The following is a 17,990-nucleotide window of genomic DNA, read 5'->3' on the forward strand; positions in this document are numbered from 1 at the left end:
TATCAGAATTTAACAAAGTATAAAAAGTAAAATGTTTTAATGATAACTGTGAGAAGATTAAATGTATTCTTCACATAATTATATGTTTTTTCAAATATTTAAATTACATTATTTATAAATTGTAATTTAATTCTACACATTTTAAATTTAGTTTGATTAAATAATTAAGGTATAATTTTAAAATAATTTCATTAAATTTCGGTCATTAATTTTCAAAATATTAAAAATATTATCGTTGTTGTTGTTGTAGTCGTCTTTGTTATATAACACTTTTAAATTTTCAAAAATTGAGACTTTAAGAGAAAGATAAAATGAAAAGGAAATAAAAGAAAAGTGAAGAAAGAATAAAGAAGAAGAAGAAGAAGAAAAAGAAGAAGAACGACGAAAAAATAAAAATAAAATGAAGATAGAGAAATAAGGAAGAAAGGAAGAAATAAACAAGGATTAAGAGGAAGAAGAAAGAAGTTAGACAAAGTAAAAAGATAAAGAAGAAAGAAAAACACAAGAAAGAACAAGGCTAAAAAGTAAGAAGATGAAGAGAAGAAAAAAGAAAGAACATAAAGTATGTAGAAGAAGAAAGGAGATTTAAAGAAAATGAAGACAAAAAGTAAAAAATAAATAAACAAGGCTAAAATTTAAAAAAGAACAAAAACAAAGAAGATGAAGACAGAGAAAGAAGAAAAGAAAAAAGAAAGAAATAATAGTTAAGAAGAAGAGAGAAGTTAGATAATGTAAGAAGATAAAGAAGAGGAAAAGAAAAAAAAAAAGAACAAGATATAAGAGTAAGAAAGAAGGAGAAGAAGAAGAAGAAGAGTAGAAGGAAGAAAGAACAAGAAGTACGTAGAAGTGGAAGAAAGAGAGAAGAAAAGGAGTAAAGAATGTGAAGACAAAAAAGAAAGAATAATAAACAAGGATAAAAACAGAGATAAGAGAACAAGAAGAATAAAGAAGATGAAGACAGAAAAAGAAGAGGGAAGAAGAAGAATATCAGTTTCTCTTTTTTTTATTTCTGCATTTTATTAATGTTGATTCGAACAATTTAATTGGATTAACGACGTTTTCATTAATGAAGCAAAGAGTAAAATGTTGAGAAAAATATCAAAGTAAAATATTCATAAGCGGAAATAAAATACTTTTCCTCTCAAATAATTAATAAGTATGCAAATCGATGACGAAACAGCAAAAAAGACCAGCTAATTAATAAATTAAAAGTGAACAACTAAAGAAAAAAAATATATTTATTTTTTTTCTTGTAATAAAACTAAAAAACCTTTAACAAAATATAAATAAATGAAAATTTATTTTATAAAATTAAATTTTTTTCCCCTGTAAAACTGCATTTTTTACATTTTATTTTTCTTCCTTTTTATTCATTTTATAGTTATACATTTTATTATTTAAAATTATAAAACCTGTAGTGTTATAGATCTACTATAATTTTAAATAAATACATTTAATTAATTTTTTGAAAATAAAATTAAAATTTTAATTATAATTAACTTATTTAATGATTAATATAAAAAAAATAAACTATTAAACTAACAAATATAAATAATATGTAAAACTAAATTAATTATTAAGTACTCTTTTAATTAATAAAATAAGTTTTATATATTTTTAAATATAATATTTAACATAAAATATTTAATCGTTAATAATCTAATATACGTAAATTAGAACGTTAAATATATTACTATTTTACGTTAATCCGAATGAATTACGCAATAATGCTAGCCGATTTACGTCATTCATTCATTCATTAATATCGTAATTGTTGCATCACTAATACCTTAACCAATCGGATTAACGGAAAACGTAAATATATTTTCTCCATATACTTGCTTCTATTTACTGAACCAAAACGTTGAGCAAGATTATTTTTAGCGCTTTTCTTATCGTTTTTTAAATTAATAATTATAAATTGTTTAAAAATATTAATTATTTTATTAAAAGGCATTAAATATCTCACATTAATATAAATAATTAACGAGTTTATTCATTTAATAAGTTAGTTTTATTGATCTTTATCGTAATTATAGGCATTAAACAGCTAAACCAATTGAATTAATATAAATAATTGATATAATTTAAATCTATTTATCAGATTAATGTAAATTTTTGATGGATCTTTGTTATTTTTTTCTTCTTAAAAAATTTAAATTTAGCATAAAATAAAATAAATATAGTTAAGCGAACTCAATCGACTTTAACACGAATATAACTCAATTTAAACAAGAATTGGAGCGGTAAATCAGCAATTTTCTTTCTAAAATTGGAACGAATTTATATTAAAATTAGGTAGATAAACGTGTCAGACATAATTTATTCAATGAGAGAAGCCTAGCAAACCATATGACTCCGCTCAAAATCGTAGAATTGGGGAGTAGAAGACGAAGCGACGAGTTAGATGATCTCAATTGCTTGTTTAAGTTACAAAACGTGACTCCGCCCAAATTTAATTACTTGCAACATTCAAATCTAGAGACACGCGAATGAGATCGATACCTTTACACGATATACAAGATAAGAGCTGAATGGTGCTATTGAAAACAGCTTTCTTTTTATTTAGTTTTTTTCTTCCTCCTCCTTCCTCTTCTTCTCGTGATCCTCAGCATCTTTAGATGCTCTTCTTTTGTTTGTAAATTAGCTAAAGACGAATCGCTTTTATTAGACGTGTCGCATGATGTATCTGCACGATTAATGATGTCTTGACACCAAATCCTCTGTCGACTTGTTGTCTTCATTAAATCGACAAGATGAACATCCTCTTCCACCCTTAAACAAGTAAATAAATAAAATAAAATAAAAAAATACTACTACGACGACGACGACGACGACAACAACAACAAGTAAAAGTTAATTACTTAAACCTCTTGTTTCAGCGATTGGACGAAGAGATAACAAACCAAAAATGGCTTCCCATTATAGGATAAATAATGATATCGCATTTAGCCTTTAAAAGCAAAAGATAACCTGAGAAAGCTCGGATAATTATACACCTACTAATGAAGTAAAATAAAATAATTAGATAAGCATATGCGTAATGTAATTTTCTGCCTTGATAAATTTTTCTTCTACTTTTCCTCTACTTTAATTAACAAAATAGTTACTATTAACAAGGAAACATTAATATTAATTAAATGATTAAAAAATAATATACTCATCCCCTTTTTTTCTCTCCATGCTCGATATTAATTAATGATCTTCTTGATTGTTGTAATTTATGTGTAGCACTTCCTTTGATCAGAAAAAATTTGTGTGTGAAATTTTCGCTGTTGATTTGTGTGTGATGTTACGTTCTTCAGTTAGACAAATTTTTGTTTCGTTATTTTAATAGCATTTTTACCTTGTTTTGTTGAAAAAATCCTTACTTTTTTGAGTTTGAGTTCTTACTTTATAAGCATGTTTGCTTTTTATATCGAAAAGAATTCTTACTTTATTCGTTTAAGAATCTATAATTTTAATTCTTTAGCAGCACTTTACCTTATTTTATTGAAAGATTTTTTACTTTTTTCACTTTAAATACTTATTTTTGTTAGAAGCATTCTTAATTTGTTAAAAATTAAATACCTTTACGTTCTTAATTTAAAAATAGTTTACCTTGTAACTTTAGTAGCATATTTATCTCTTTTCTTCGAGAAATTGAAAGAAAACCTCTGTTTTATTAGTTTAGCAGTAATTTACCTTGTTCCTTTTTTTAAAAAAAATATTTAACTTCGAATTTAAATTTTTATTTTTGTTACCTTAGAAGCATTGTTAAACTGTTAAATTTAAATATTCGCGTGTTCTTCGCTTGAAAAATTATCTAGTATGTTGCTTTAGAAGCAGTTTCACCTTATCTTGGTAGAAAAAAATTTACTTTTATCAGTTGACATTCTTATTTTTGTTACTCTAAAAGCATTTCACTCTTCCTGCTGTTATATATAACAGAGGGAATGTACGGCGATGGGTAAAAAAAATGACCTCACCCCCAAAAATGTTTACATTTTTGGACTTGGGAGCATTGGAACTTCGAGAAATGTAAAAAATTTGTTTTTTTTTTTGTGTGTGTGTGTGTGTACTATAGATGTGGGCACGATTTTCTTCAACAACCTTAAAGCTTAATAACGCTTGTGCCATTTGTCAAAAATTTCTGAAATTTTCAATGGAGGTTTCATTATTAGAAGTATTGATGCTGTTGAATTTCGGTGGTAAAAGGTCGAGGGAGTCACGCATGGTATCTCGAGTGAGATCGAACTTAATGAAGACTTTACTCGTTATTATCATTTACATTTTCTTTCTTTTTTTAAAAAAATAAAATCCCTCTCTACCCTTTGCCATTGCCATTTTATAATAATTAATTATATAAAATGTTTTTTTAAAAAATTTCGTAACAGATGGCGCCACATACAATTTTAACATTTTTGCGAGGAAAGTTACACAAATCTTCGCTAAATATTTTTCATTCTTAGCTTCGGACGTTCTTACTTTGTTGAATTAAAAATTTCTAATTTTCTTACTGTACAGAAAAAAAAAATGTAATTTTCTAGTTTTAAATCCTTATTTTTGTTACTTTAGAAGCATTCTTTCATCGTTAGGTTGAAATATTCTTACGTTTTTGGACTGGAAGATTGTTCAATTTGTTACTTTAGAAGCATTTTTATCAAGTTCTGTTGAAAAAAATTTTTACCTTGAGTTGAAAACGTCTTATTTTGTTACTTTAGAAGTATTGTTACCGTGTTTGATTTTTTTCACTCAAATATGATACTCCTCTGGGCCCAGTCGAACACGAGCTGGTTTTTCTGGGTTTTAATTCTTATTTTCTTACTTTATAAGCACTTTTTATATTTCGATGGAAAACTTCTTTCTTTCTTAAATTGCAAAATCCATGTTTTGCTAGTTTAACAGAATTTTTATTTCGTTGGATTAAAAATATTTTTACACTGTTTTGTACTGTTTTAAGCAGTATTTTACACCGTCTCGTTGAAAATATATCATGCGTGCCGACGTATAACGCGCACTTTTTCTCGGAAAATACTGTAAATGGGGTGCATCTTATACGCCGGCAAATTATTATTATTATTTTCTTTGAGTTTAAATTCGTATTTCAGTTAAAGTGAAAAAGATGAAATTTTTTTGAAAAAATTCTTTCCTTGAAAGCACTCTTAAAATATTAGATTTGAATATTCCAATGCTCTTGGGTTACAAAAATCACTTACTAGTTTGCTGTAGAAGCATCTTACAGTATTTAGTTGAGAAAATTCTTTTTTAAATTTACATTCTTATTTTTTAATTCAGAATCATTGTAATACTGTTAAGTAGTAAAATTCCTTACATTTTTACGTTGAAGGATCTTCCAGTAATATACAGTAGCTTACAAATGACGATATACTAACATTCGCATGAGGTAGCTTTATGTAGACAGCACGTTAACTTTGCAGAAGATGTGTTCATTCTAGAGTTAACTTCATTGAAAAGTCATCTCGAAGTCGATGTAGCATAAATACCATCGTATACTACTTAGCATATATGTTATACCAGAATGAACAATTAAGGAAAATTGTTAAGCCAAGCAAATCTACACTTTGACACTTGGTTCTTGTAACATTTACTCGTCTTTATCCGAGAATAAAATAAAGTAAAAAATTATAAATTTCCATTCAGTTAAGTGCCTCCATTATTTCTAAACTATCCATAAAGGATTAATGTTTCAAAATTTTTAATTTATTTACTTAAATAACTGGAGAAAAATAATACTTTATGATCGTCGTTTTCTACTTTATTAACTTTGGTAAACGTTTTGAATCAGAAACATCTTCTGTACACCACTAAATGAAGTTGTTTAAAGGATTTTAATGGGTTAAAGTTAATTAAGTGACTATCATAAACTAAAAATTATTGTGATAAAACTATTTCTTTAGTTAATCATATGGAATATGTCCAAGAATAGCTTCCTAACTGGAAAGTTAACAACGTCAATTATTTATGTTTGCTTTCAAATTTTCATAATTAAAACTTAAGAATTTTATAATGAATTTGAATATTTGTTTATTTTCATTTTTTTTTAGTTTGCTGATGTTCTTTGCTGTTTTCAACACATCCTAATTTAAAGTAAATTTCAATATTTCTCTTTTCCAATCTATTGGTAAAATTTAAGTTTTCTTTACTCAATTTTCTTATTTCATTTTCTTTATTTTACTCAATTACTTTCTCTATCAGCTTCATTATTTTATCATTTTTTTATTATCGAATAATGTTTCTTCAATATTTACTTTCAATACTCTTTCATTTTACACTTTTTCATTTGGTAATTGCTCTTCATTCTTTCAATTTCTTGTCCAATTTTTCTTCTTTTTATACCTACCATTAACTATTTTACTAAGTTTAACCTATCTTTTATTTTGCAGATTTTGTGCGCTAAATTTCCGTTCTGTAATTTTCCTTTTCACGCTTCCTTTTTCATTTTTTTTCCTGTCTCCGTCTAATTCCTTCTTCATTTTATTCTATTTCCTCTTCTGCTGTCTTCATTTTCTTCTAACTCTTCTTCTACCTCATCTTCATTTTCCTTCTTTTTCTTTCTTGTATTTTCTCTTTTTCATTTTTGTTTTTCTGCAAGAAAGTAAATGAATTAAGGAAACTATTCAACAACTATCATAGTTTTTCTTGTCATTTTACAATTTTATCTGCTTTCGTATCTTTTATATCTCTGATGATCTTTCTTCTTTTATTAATATCATACATCTAATTCTATATAAATTTAAACGCATTTAACTTCATTTAAACGACAAGATATCAGTATTAGATAACACACATTAAGAGTTATAAAAATTGTTTAAAAAATCCATATTTTTAATTTACTATATTCAGTTCATCATCTGATAGATTGTACTATTAATATAGCAATTATTTTAATAATTCTTCAATTTATTTTTAATTTTTTTTTCTGATTTAATTACTCTTTTCTGCCTCATAACTTCTTATCAAATCTTCACTTATTTTCTTTCATTATTTAATACGTATTTTAAAATATTTAAAAAAAATTTAATTAATAATCATTTATAAAACATTCTTGAAATTCTGTCGATTCTTGTTTTATTTATAGCATTTTTTAAAATTTTTTTACATAATTCAACTTATTCTCTTTAATATAATTTTATATTTTGTATAAAATATACATATATATATATATATATCTTTATTTTATTTTATTACTTGCGTAGTGTTTCAATATTTATTTTTACTTACATTATTTTTTTCTCGTTTTATTCTTTCTACTGATTCGATTTCTTCTCTTACTTTAGCCTTCCTCACTTAATTTGTTGACTCTACTCCTTTTCCACTTCCTTACTCAATTATTTTTTCCTTATCTTCACTATTGCTATTTTATCTTCCGCATCCTTTTCCTTAGCATCTTCCTCACATTTTCTCAATCTCTGTTTCAATTCTCTCTCTCTCCTAAACCTTTTGTTTCTTGTTATTCTTTTCCTAGCCATCATTTTTCTATATCTTATTACTTTTCCAATGTTCTTTGACAATCTCATCCAATTCGATTTTTTTCTCTTATCTTCAAACTAATTCCCTTATTAAATTAGCTTATCACTAGACTCTGGAACGATTTATTAAATGAAATTTAATCATCTCAAAATAACGAAATAAAGGTATTAAGTTTAAAAAAACCCAAATTTTAATACGTAAAGAATATATTTTTCTTTTATATTTTAAAAATTTGAAAGATCATCCATCCATAAATCTTAGATACATTCATCAACTGCATGACATAACTTGAGTTTTATTTGAACTTGAGCCAATTCTTCTTCGATTTACCTATTCTATAGTCATGTAGCTATTACCTTACATGAACTATTCATAAATTCTAAAATATCCTTTTCGTATAAAACGAATATAAATATAAAATTCTAATTTTAATTTTACATAAGACGAATATGACATAAGAGTATTTTTATAGGTAAATTTGTATAGATTTTTAACGAAAATAATCGATGATTTATATAAATCTAGATATTATTCAGTCGTTTCTAGTCCAGTTTAACAAAAATATAAATTTAAAATTAAAAAATCGACGTTTTAAACTTTCAACCAATCGTAGTGCACATCATCGAAACTGATTCGTTAACTGATTTAAATGTAAATTATTAGACCAAATATTTGTCATTTACACTTTTAGAAAAATTACGTTTATATTAACAATTTTGATACAAAAAAATCTATTATTTATGCCAGTTTTTAGGCAGCTCTCCTAATTTTAATAATCGTAACCTTACCTATTTAATTACTAGAAAACATATTTATATAAATGTAAGTAGACCTACTGTGGCCCTAAGCTGTACGTAAGAGGCCCTTCCCTTATATTAAATAATAGATTAAAAGCGTGAGGCCCTAAACTGTACTCTTATAGTCAAAACCAAATTTGCATATAAGCTAAACAAGTTCAGCTTAGGGCCTCTGGTTATGAGTCCATAGCTTAGAGGCCTCAAATTTTACCATGTACTATTATTTGATCGAGAAGAACGGCCTGTTATAGGGCCCTGTATCTAGTTTTCTTTAACGTAAATATAATTTTAAAATATAAAAAAACGACATTTTAAACGACAACCAATCACACACACACACACACACACACACACGTAACGACGAAACTGACGTTTTAAAAATTAACGGTTGAACAAAAAAATTGTCAATTAAACTTTAACGGTCTAAAACAATATTTAATTTATAAAATAGCAAAAATTTGCTAATTATGTAATTTCTGTAAGGATATTCTTCTTGTAAATCAAAGTACAATTGCTAGAAAATAAATTAAGAATGGGGGAGGGAGAGGAAAGGAATTTTTTAAAATTTTTCGTGCCGTGATAGTAAATGATTGCTTTGGATTTTAATGAAATGGAATATAAAAAAATAATAAAAATAAAATAAATAAATTTTGTTTACTCTTGGCAATAACGTTGTAAGCTTCATTTCTGATGGAGATTTTTTCTGATTAAAAACCTTTCCTCCCCCTTGTTTAGTCGGTTTTATTCAATCCTGCAAAACCATTCAAAGAATGAGTAGTGAGATTGTGAGTATTTCCAAGAGATTTTCATTGATTCAACGAGTCAGTTAGCAACAGACAGACATTAGCCGCTCTTGTAAACGAAGATCTCAAGGGATTGAGATGAAATGTTTCTATTGACGACGCCAGTAATTTACTACTAAAAGATGCAATTTCTGATTTTATGTATATTTGTACAGTACATATATTATTTTAACTCTTAATTAGTTATATTCTATTAATTTTTCTCGTTTGTAAATCGATCAATTTTCATTCCAAGTGAGTTTACTCACGTTTAACATGTGCCACTTCATATACCAATCTCATTTCTCGCGTAAAATGTATACGTGTATATATGCTGTATAAGTTATTGTAAATTTCTGCAATTCTTCATTTACATGCCTGTGTACCTTATGCAAATTAATATCCCTGTACATTATGTACAGTACTGTATTCACTTTATGCGCATTACACACTCACGTAATGTAATTATAGATGTTTTAAATGTTATAAATATGTTAAATTTTAAAATATTTTTAAAAAATAACGACAACTTGAGTATATTAAAGGACTTCTAATCTTAAATTCCTTACATCTACAACCGTTCTGTAGTTCTAGATCACATAAATAATGTACATTAGAGTACATAAATATGTATAATTTATAAAGCGTGTTAAATATATACGTCAAACGTTCAATTTAAACAAGAATTTGCAGTTATAAATGATAGTATAAATGTATAACGTTCAGGTAAGCATGTTTAGGTTTAATTAAGGATTACCTAATTTTATATGTTTAATATAGAATTCTGTACAATGTTATGTTATTCAAACTGTATTCTTGTATTATTTAATATATTTTTTGTAATTAAATAATTTAATTTTTATTTAAAAACGCTATAATTTACAATCATTACCACGACTCATAAATATAACTAAAGCTAATGATAACGAAGAGGCAGTTATAACATGTCGTTATAACAAGTGACATATATATATATATATATTATACTACTCGTAATAAATTCTTATATAATGTATAAATGAATAAAAATTATTTAGTTTTACAAATATATTGCCTCCTTTATAGCGATTTCCTAGTTATAACGACACGCGTACTATAATATAATATATGCATGTGTATACTGTACTTATACTTGATATAATATAAATGTGCATTTTTATTTTCCTTCCTCGAAAAATATAAACAACCGAACCTCCATCAACGGCCACCTCTAAACGGCGGCCATTTTACACCAGTAAATACTCGTAATGCATACGAGATAACCTCCAAACAACGGCCATTTTTTATGTTTTTGTGATTCGGCCGTGGTTCACAGGTTTGACAGTAAGACGTAAAATATTAACATGTGACCTGTTTATAAGTTTACGTTTAAACTTTAGTACAAAGAAAAAATTAAATTTGTGAAAAAATTAAAGAATTTCGTTTCAATTCTCTTTGATGTAAATTCATCAAAAGTAAGATTTAGTTTCCCTCTCTTGGTCTCTTCTCCCTTTTTTTTATCCCGCATTTAATGAAATTCTTTAAGAATATCTCATTTGTACAAGACATATTTTCTTTATTTTAATTTTAATTAAATTTATTTTGTTTGATATGATAAATAGTCTTTCGCTTTTAACTTTAACTCGAACATTCCGTTAAGTCTGAGATTATTCGAACATTTTCCTTTATTTTCTTCCTAAGTCTTATTTTTTTTTCTTTAAATATCTTTAATTTAAGTAATGAATATAATTAATCCTTAAATAGAAATGTTTTGATAAATTACGTTAATTGAAGTAAAATTTCTGCAAATTTAAATTAAGTTAAGGCAAAAAAATAATTCTTATCATAACAACAATAAAAATCTTTTGACGATAATTTAAGAAAATAATTTAAAATTAAGGTAATGAAAGTTTGTAAAAAAACAAAAAAAAATTAAAAATTAAACTGGAAAAATTAGTAAAAAACCAATAAGTAAAATGTTGAAAGTTGTAAAGAATTTCAAAAATTAAAGTGAAAAAATTAAAGTAATAAAAATTATTTAAAAATTGAAAAATTAAAACAAATAAAGTTTAATATTAAACAGAAATTTCTTATAATCTGATTTTTAAAAAGTTAACGTTATATCTGTTTATTACTTCAGTTATTTAATTCGTAAATCGTTGTAACGAGTATCGTTATTACGAGGTGTAAGAGTTTTATTAATAACAAGTGTTTAATGGGTCGTTATAATGAAAGTTTTGTAATGAACGATATTTTATTTAATCGCTTAAATTTTTTTATTAGATATATTTAACTTATTCGATACAATAACACTAAATGTCATGTTATTATATATTTATCTACGATAATTCTTTTAGTGAATTACTGGATATAACGAGGTACGTAATGAGATAAGAATCATGTTAATAACGGAAATGCTGTGTGTCGTTGTGCAAGAAAACGTTGTTACGAGTGATATTTTAATTATAAAATATCTGTAAATGATATCGTTATAACGAGGGAAATGATATAATGGTTGACATAGTTATGGTAACACATAATAAGTTGTTTAGTTTCATTTTTTTCCATCAGATTTACTTGTTCTTGATATAACGATGCTAAATATTACGCCACTTAATTGAATTTATTTCCTCTAAACTTTATGTGATAAGTTATTCTTTATAATGAAAGCACTTGTCATAACGAATAACTTATAAACAAGAATTTATCTGTAGGCATTTAAGTATTAAAATAGATTCCCGTTAATAAGAAATTCATTATAACGAATGGAATTTAATATATTTAATTTCTGTATAATATCGTTTATATAAAAACCTGGTTATAACAATATTCTAAGAAAGTTATTATATTATTTAATTATTAATTAAACACGTAAACTAGTGTATGAAAGTCTGATATATATATATATATTTTATTTTTTCAAGTTTTTAGCACATGAAAAAGTTATCGTTATAACGCTAAACGTAATAGCGAGGTTGTGAATTTAATAAATTATCTGTAATTTAGTTTTTCTGATTGGCTTAAAAACACGAATAATATTTTCCAAATAATTTAATTTAAAATACAAAATAAGCATAATCGTTATAACGAGTTACATATTAACGAAGCTCTTTAATTAATATATAATCCTTTATGATGTGTCCTTTGCAATTCCTTCAATTACCTTATGTAATTCTTAGGGTCTAGAGTTTATAGTGTTTATAGTACAATGGTGCTTATGTAACGTTGATGACTCATCATTGCATTGAAAGTACCATTGCACTGCTACAATGTGTCCATGTTGTGTTAATAGTGCTCATGTTGTAATTAAGTTTATATCGTGCTTGTGATGCTCGCGCTGAAATGATGTTTATATAGTACTTATGGTGTGCATGATGGAGTGGTATTTACATAGTATTGTGGTGCTCGCGCTGGAATGGCGTTTATATAATGTACTCGTAGTGCTCGTGGTGGAATGGTGTCTATATCTACTTATGGATCACGTGGTGGAGGATATTTACACAGTACTTGTGGTGCTCGTAACGGAATGGTGTTTATATGGTACATATGGTACTCGTGATGTAATGGGGCAATGTTATGTTTATGGTGATTACGATGTTAAAATGCTCAAAATATGTTAATAATTCGCAATGCATAGTGGTATGTTATATTTATGGTGCTTGAGATGCATTGTTTGTGTGTTGATGGTGTCGTATTGTAATGCTGTTCATAGTGCTTGACATGTAACGATGCTTGCTCTGTGCTGATAGTGCTTGAGTTGCAGCGGTGTTTACCTTGTGCTGAGAGTGTTTATACAACATAAAATTGCTTGCGGTTTAATGAATTTTCTGATGTTTGTAGTGTAATAGTGCTTAGAAATTTCTTGATATTCCAATTATAAAAAAATGACTATATTACAGAATTACATCAAATAACTTTTATTAAACACGAAGAATAACAATTATTAACATGAAAAGTATATTGTTATGTATTAAATGCATTACACTTTTACAAAAATTAGCAACAATATAACACATTCAATAAGATATCAGAAATTCTTGTCAAAGGTTAAATTACTGTTGACAGTAAATCCATAATAGAATTAAGTCATAAATCTGGATTCTCATTAATCTTCAAGAATATAATATTTGCAATGGTTAACCAATCACGGTTACGCTTTGTAGATTTTATATTCCGTAAAATAGTGTTGTGTCTTGATTCCAGTATATTGCTACCCAGAATGAAACGATGTGGTTAGACACGTGGTAGAATGAAGTCATTAACTTCCATTAACTGATCGTAAACAGGAGGATAGTAGTGTGATGTGTACTTCGATTTAATTGATGTCATTACCTGTGCCTAAGAGCAGTTATTAGAGTCTGCAATTACAAAGTATTGTTCGCGAACAACTTACATTAATGTCCAGTTTTATTCCTTTTGTCTATTTTTCTTTATGAAGTAAAATAAAAAATGAAAATAATAATAATAAGATCGAAACAGTATACATCGTTCAGAATGAATTTATACCAAAATTACTTTAATGAACGTGATTTAGTGAATTGCATCCGTTACAAAAGTATTGCAGATGTTTTACTTTAGCAGATTAGTACTTGAAGAATTCTTTTTTTCTTCTACTTCTTCTTCTTCCTCTTCCTTTACTTTACATTCAAATTATTTTTATGTATAGAAATTTATATATTCTACAATTTAAAGAAAAGTTTTGAAGTAGTTTTGAGGAAAAAAAATTAAAAACATGTCTTAAAAATTTGGATATTTTTTCCTGCACCTTTATACTTTTGTTTTTTTAAAATCTATTTCTATGTAAACTTCAATTTTTTCCTCTTTATTTTTCAAATATGCTTCTAAATTTTTCAGATATTTTTACACTTCAATTTTTATACATTTTGTTTTTTTAAATCCGACAGATCCGCCATATTTATACATATAAATGACACAAAATGCTTGTGTAATTAATTAATATGGAGGTAAAATAAAACAATTAAAAATTAAAACGTGTATATTTTAATAAATTGAATTTAAAATATAGATTAATTTTGGTGTGATTTAGTTATAAATAATGTAAAGTCGCGTTCGATGTAAGTATAATTGTATACACAGAAGAAATTAATGTACACTATGCCTGTACAGAAAGTAATATCATGTATAATTTATTTACTAATTTTTTTCTTGTCATTTTATCCTTCTTTATACCTTTTCATATCCTTATCCCTTATATATTTTTTTATATATTTTTAACTTCCTTTTAAACTTTATGCCTTTTCAAAATACCTCCTTTATATCATTTTTATATCTACTATCTTTATATATTTATAACAATCAATTTCTTTTTTCTATACCATTCAATTTTTATATCTTTGTTTCATACCCTCTAAACATTTCATATAACATCTATCCTTACACTTTTTCTTATTTTATTTCCTATACCCGTTCAATTTTTGTATATCCATCTCTTTATACCTCCCTTATATCTGTCACTATATTATCTGCTATGATCTACCACCTTATATCTGTCTATATATTTATCAATAAAATCTTTACATCTTTCCTATAATATTTTTTACGTGTTTACATGTTTTGTGTACCTGTATGATGATAAACATATAGAAAATATTATAGTTAATAGATATACAGTGAAAACTTGTAAGGAATGATACAAAGAAGGTATAAAGATGATAAATATGTAATATATATATAAAGAAAATATAACATATTTAGTACACTGATAAGGATATATCGAATACATGTATACAAAATTTAAAAATATAGAAAATAACATAAGAAAAGTGTAAAGACGACAAGCGATTATTTATTTATTGTGACATCATCGCAATGCCAGACTGCAATTTTTAATCATATTTTAATGTAGAAAAAGTCACATAGCTTCCGGTCTACACCGGATATCCATTAAACGGTGTCTCCGGCTCCTCAGATTTCCACATTTGGTATGAATTTTGGTGGTGTATTGTCTCTGTAAATCACACTTCTCCTGGTAATAATCGAGTCATGCAGGTCATCTAACTCAATTCTCGAGATTAACGAAGAACAGGCAGGCGAAATTGGCACTGTATAGGTCTGCAATTTGAAATTTGCAGCCCAGTAAATGTATAGATATGATAAGAGTAAGGAAACAATACCCTTATCCATCACTTTATACATGTATCACACTTTTCTTTACCCTTATCCATCACTTTATACATGTATCACACTTTTCTTTACCCTTACCCTAACCATATTATATACACTTATATACCCCTTTTATACTGTATATTCAAGTTAGGTATATGGCTTTATACAGTCCTAATTCTTTCGTGTAATGTATGCAAGATATCAATTCACGACGATAAATAAATATTTCATCAGGAAAGTTAATTATATTCATAATTAAACAATTACTAAAATAAAGCAGTTAAACTGTAGTAAATAAGAAAAATAAATACGTTTAAGTTTAATTATGTTAAAGAAAAATAAAATATTGATACAATAAATAATAAGAGAGAGAGTAAATATGTGTAAATAAAATGAAATAAAATAAAAATAAATTTACGTTAAAAATGAAAAATGTGAGCAAATAGTTAATTAATAAGAAAAATAAAATAAAAATAGATAAGAAAAGCCAATCAAATAAAGTAAATGTAAATAAATGAATTTAATAAATAATTAATTTGTAAAATAGTTTATGTAAAATTGCAACTTGAAACACTGTACTGTATGTTTTATAAGAAGATATTTTTATATATTTACAGCTCGGTTGTTTACATAAAGAAGATCCAAATGCAGACTTGAAGTTTATGTATTCTTTATAAAGAAGAAGAAACAAAAAAGTGGAAGAAAAAAGGAGGAGAGAAGAAGGAAGAGAGAAGAAGGAAGAGAACAGGAAAGAAAAAAGAAGAGAAAAGAAGAAAGAAAAAGAGGGGAGAAAAAAAGGAAGAAGAGGGATAAAAAGAGAAAAGAAAAAAAGAAGAGGAAGGAAAACAGATGGGAGAGAAAAGAAGAGTGAAGAAGAAGGAAAAAAGAGGAAAGGAAAAAGAGGTGGGAAGAAGAAGAACAAAAAAAAGAAGAAAAAAACTAAGAAGAAAGAAACAGGGGGAAAAGAAGAAAAGAAAAGAAGAAAGAAACAGAGAGGAGGAAGAAGAAACAGAAAGAAAAAGAGGAAAGAAGGAAAAAATAGAAGAAAGGAAGAAGAAGAAGATAGAAGAAAAATGAAAAAGCAGGAAGACGAAAATTACAAAGACAAGTGTAAAAATAAAAAGAAAAACGAAAGAAAAGGGGGGATAATGAAGATGATAATTTCAAACGATTATTTCCTGATTTAAATTCTTCACCTGTAATTTTTTTCTCTGTTTGAACAAACAAAGATATTGATATTTCCAAAAGCGTACATAATTAAACAATTCATTGTTTCCAGCAATAAAGTGTTTATCACTTATTATCAATTTCGTTTATAAACTGTTTATTACATTAAAGCAATAAAGTCTTTATTACTTTATTAATTCCGCAAGTAATTTCATTAATTTGTATACAAATCTGCTGTATAAAATAAATTTAGGAAAATGTTGTGTTGATAAGTTCGATTTTCAAATTAAGTTTTAAACTATAAAAGAAATTAATTTAAAAACACTTATCTGGGCTACTTTTTTTATTTTTCATTTAAAAAATAGCATCTAAGTTTTTCACCTTCTAAGCATTTTATATTCGAAATATGTCAAATTTAATTGTTTTTGAGTCAAAAATTTTAAATTATATTTATTTTAATCCATAAAAGATTAATTTTGTAATTATTTTCTATGCCAAATTCTTCTAATTTTAATTACTCGTTAATATAATTTGCCGCATTCTAATTATTCAAAATTTAAAGTTCTCAATTTCTAAGCATTATATGCATTTCAAATATCTCAAATTCTAGTCATTTTAGAGTTTAAAATTTTTAATTTGTAATTATTTTATGTATAAACTATTTATTTATAAATTTATTTTCATTTTAAACTTCTTAAATGCCAATTATTCAAAGCATTAGAATGCCATATTTAAAATATAAATATTGCTAATTCTAAGCTTTTTTATTCTAGTTATTTTAGAACTATTTTCGACTTTAAACGAGCAATTATTTACTGTTATCTGGTCACAATTGCGGCTGCAATTTTTCGTCACAATGCATTTAAGTTTAGTACTATTTTACCCCTGTAAATCATACTTTTCCTGTTAACAATGAAGCTATGTCAATCATCTATTTAACTCCGTTCAGGATAAAATGTGGAATTGAAATAACGTCATTTCTGGCTCAAAGTTCTAGTATAGTTTATTGGGGCCTCCTGCCTTTAAGCTTTCCACAAATGGTCTTACATGTTAGACAGATTTCTACAGATTAACGAAAGACAGACGGACGATAGTGGCAATTTATAGGTCTACAGTTTTCGTTCAAATTGAAGCCCAATTATTTCCTTTCTATTTCACACTGTAAACACTTTTATTTATAATTATTCTTTAATCTAAACATTTCAAATTCTAATCATTCTAAACATAGAATTTAGATTCTAAGTGTATTTTGATACATTTCGAATCTAAATTTTGCACTCTAAATAGCCAATTTACTAATTATTTAGCATATAAAATATAAAACGTATAAATTTTAACGACTTAATCAATTAAAAAAACACTTTTCCCCCTATAATAGATGCTGAATAGCGTCACTAACAACTTCAGAAAAACGTTAAAAAGAGGTAAAATACCTTTCACAAATGAAAGATGGTTTGTATAAGTGCTGAAAGACATCCCATTACGATGAAATAAGTTCAGATACAAGTTGAAAATCGCCCGAGAAAAGTATTTACAGGAAAGGAGAAAAAAGAACAGCTACAAAAAAATATTCGGAGCGAAAAATATTCACCGGATATCTATTCAAGTTCAGTAAATGATACGATTTTGGAGATTGGAACGATATTCAACATCAGCAATTCTTTGG

At 26.2% G+C, this 17,990-nt stretch overlaps 1 protein-coding gene across 1 annotated transcript in view; it reads left to right on the forward strand.

The window, feature by feature from the left end:
• The window catches only part of LOC136989454 (uncharacterized), a 105,531-nt gene that overhangs the window by 63,725 nt on the left and 23,816 nt on the right, over positions 1-17,990 (forward strand). The window contains exon 2 of the mRNA XM_067287608.1: positions 15,837-16,267. Within this exon, the coding sequence (XP_067143709.1) occupies positions 15,837-16,267 (431 nt within the window). The remainder of the gene's footprint in view (positions 1-15,836; positions 16,268-17,990) is intronic.

This window comes from Centruroides vittatus, unplaced genomic scaffold (genome assembly GCF_030686945.1).
Source record: "Centruroides vittatus isolate TY-2023 unplaced genomic scaffold, ASM3068694v2 scaffold_576, whole genome shotgun sequence".
Classification (NCBI taxonomy): domain Eukaryota; kingdom Metazoa; phylum Arthropoda; class Arachnida; order Scorpiones; family Buthidae; genus Centruroides; species Centruroides vittatus.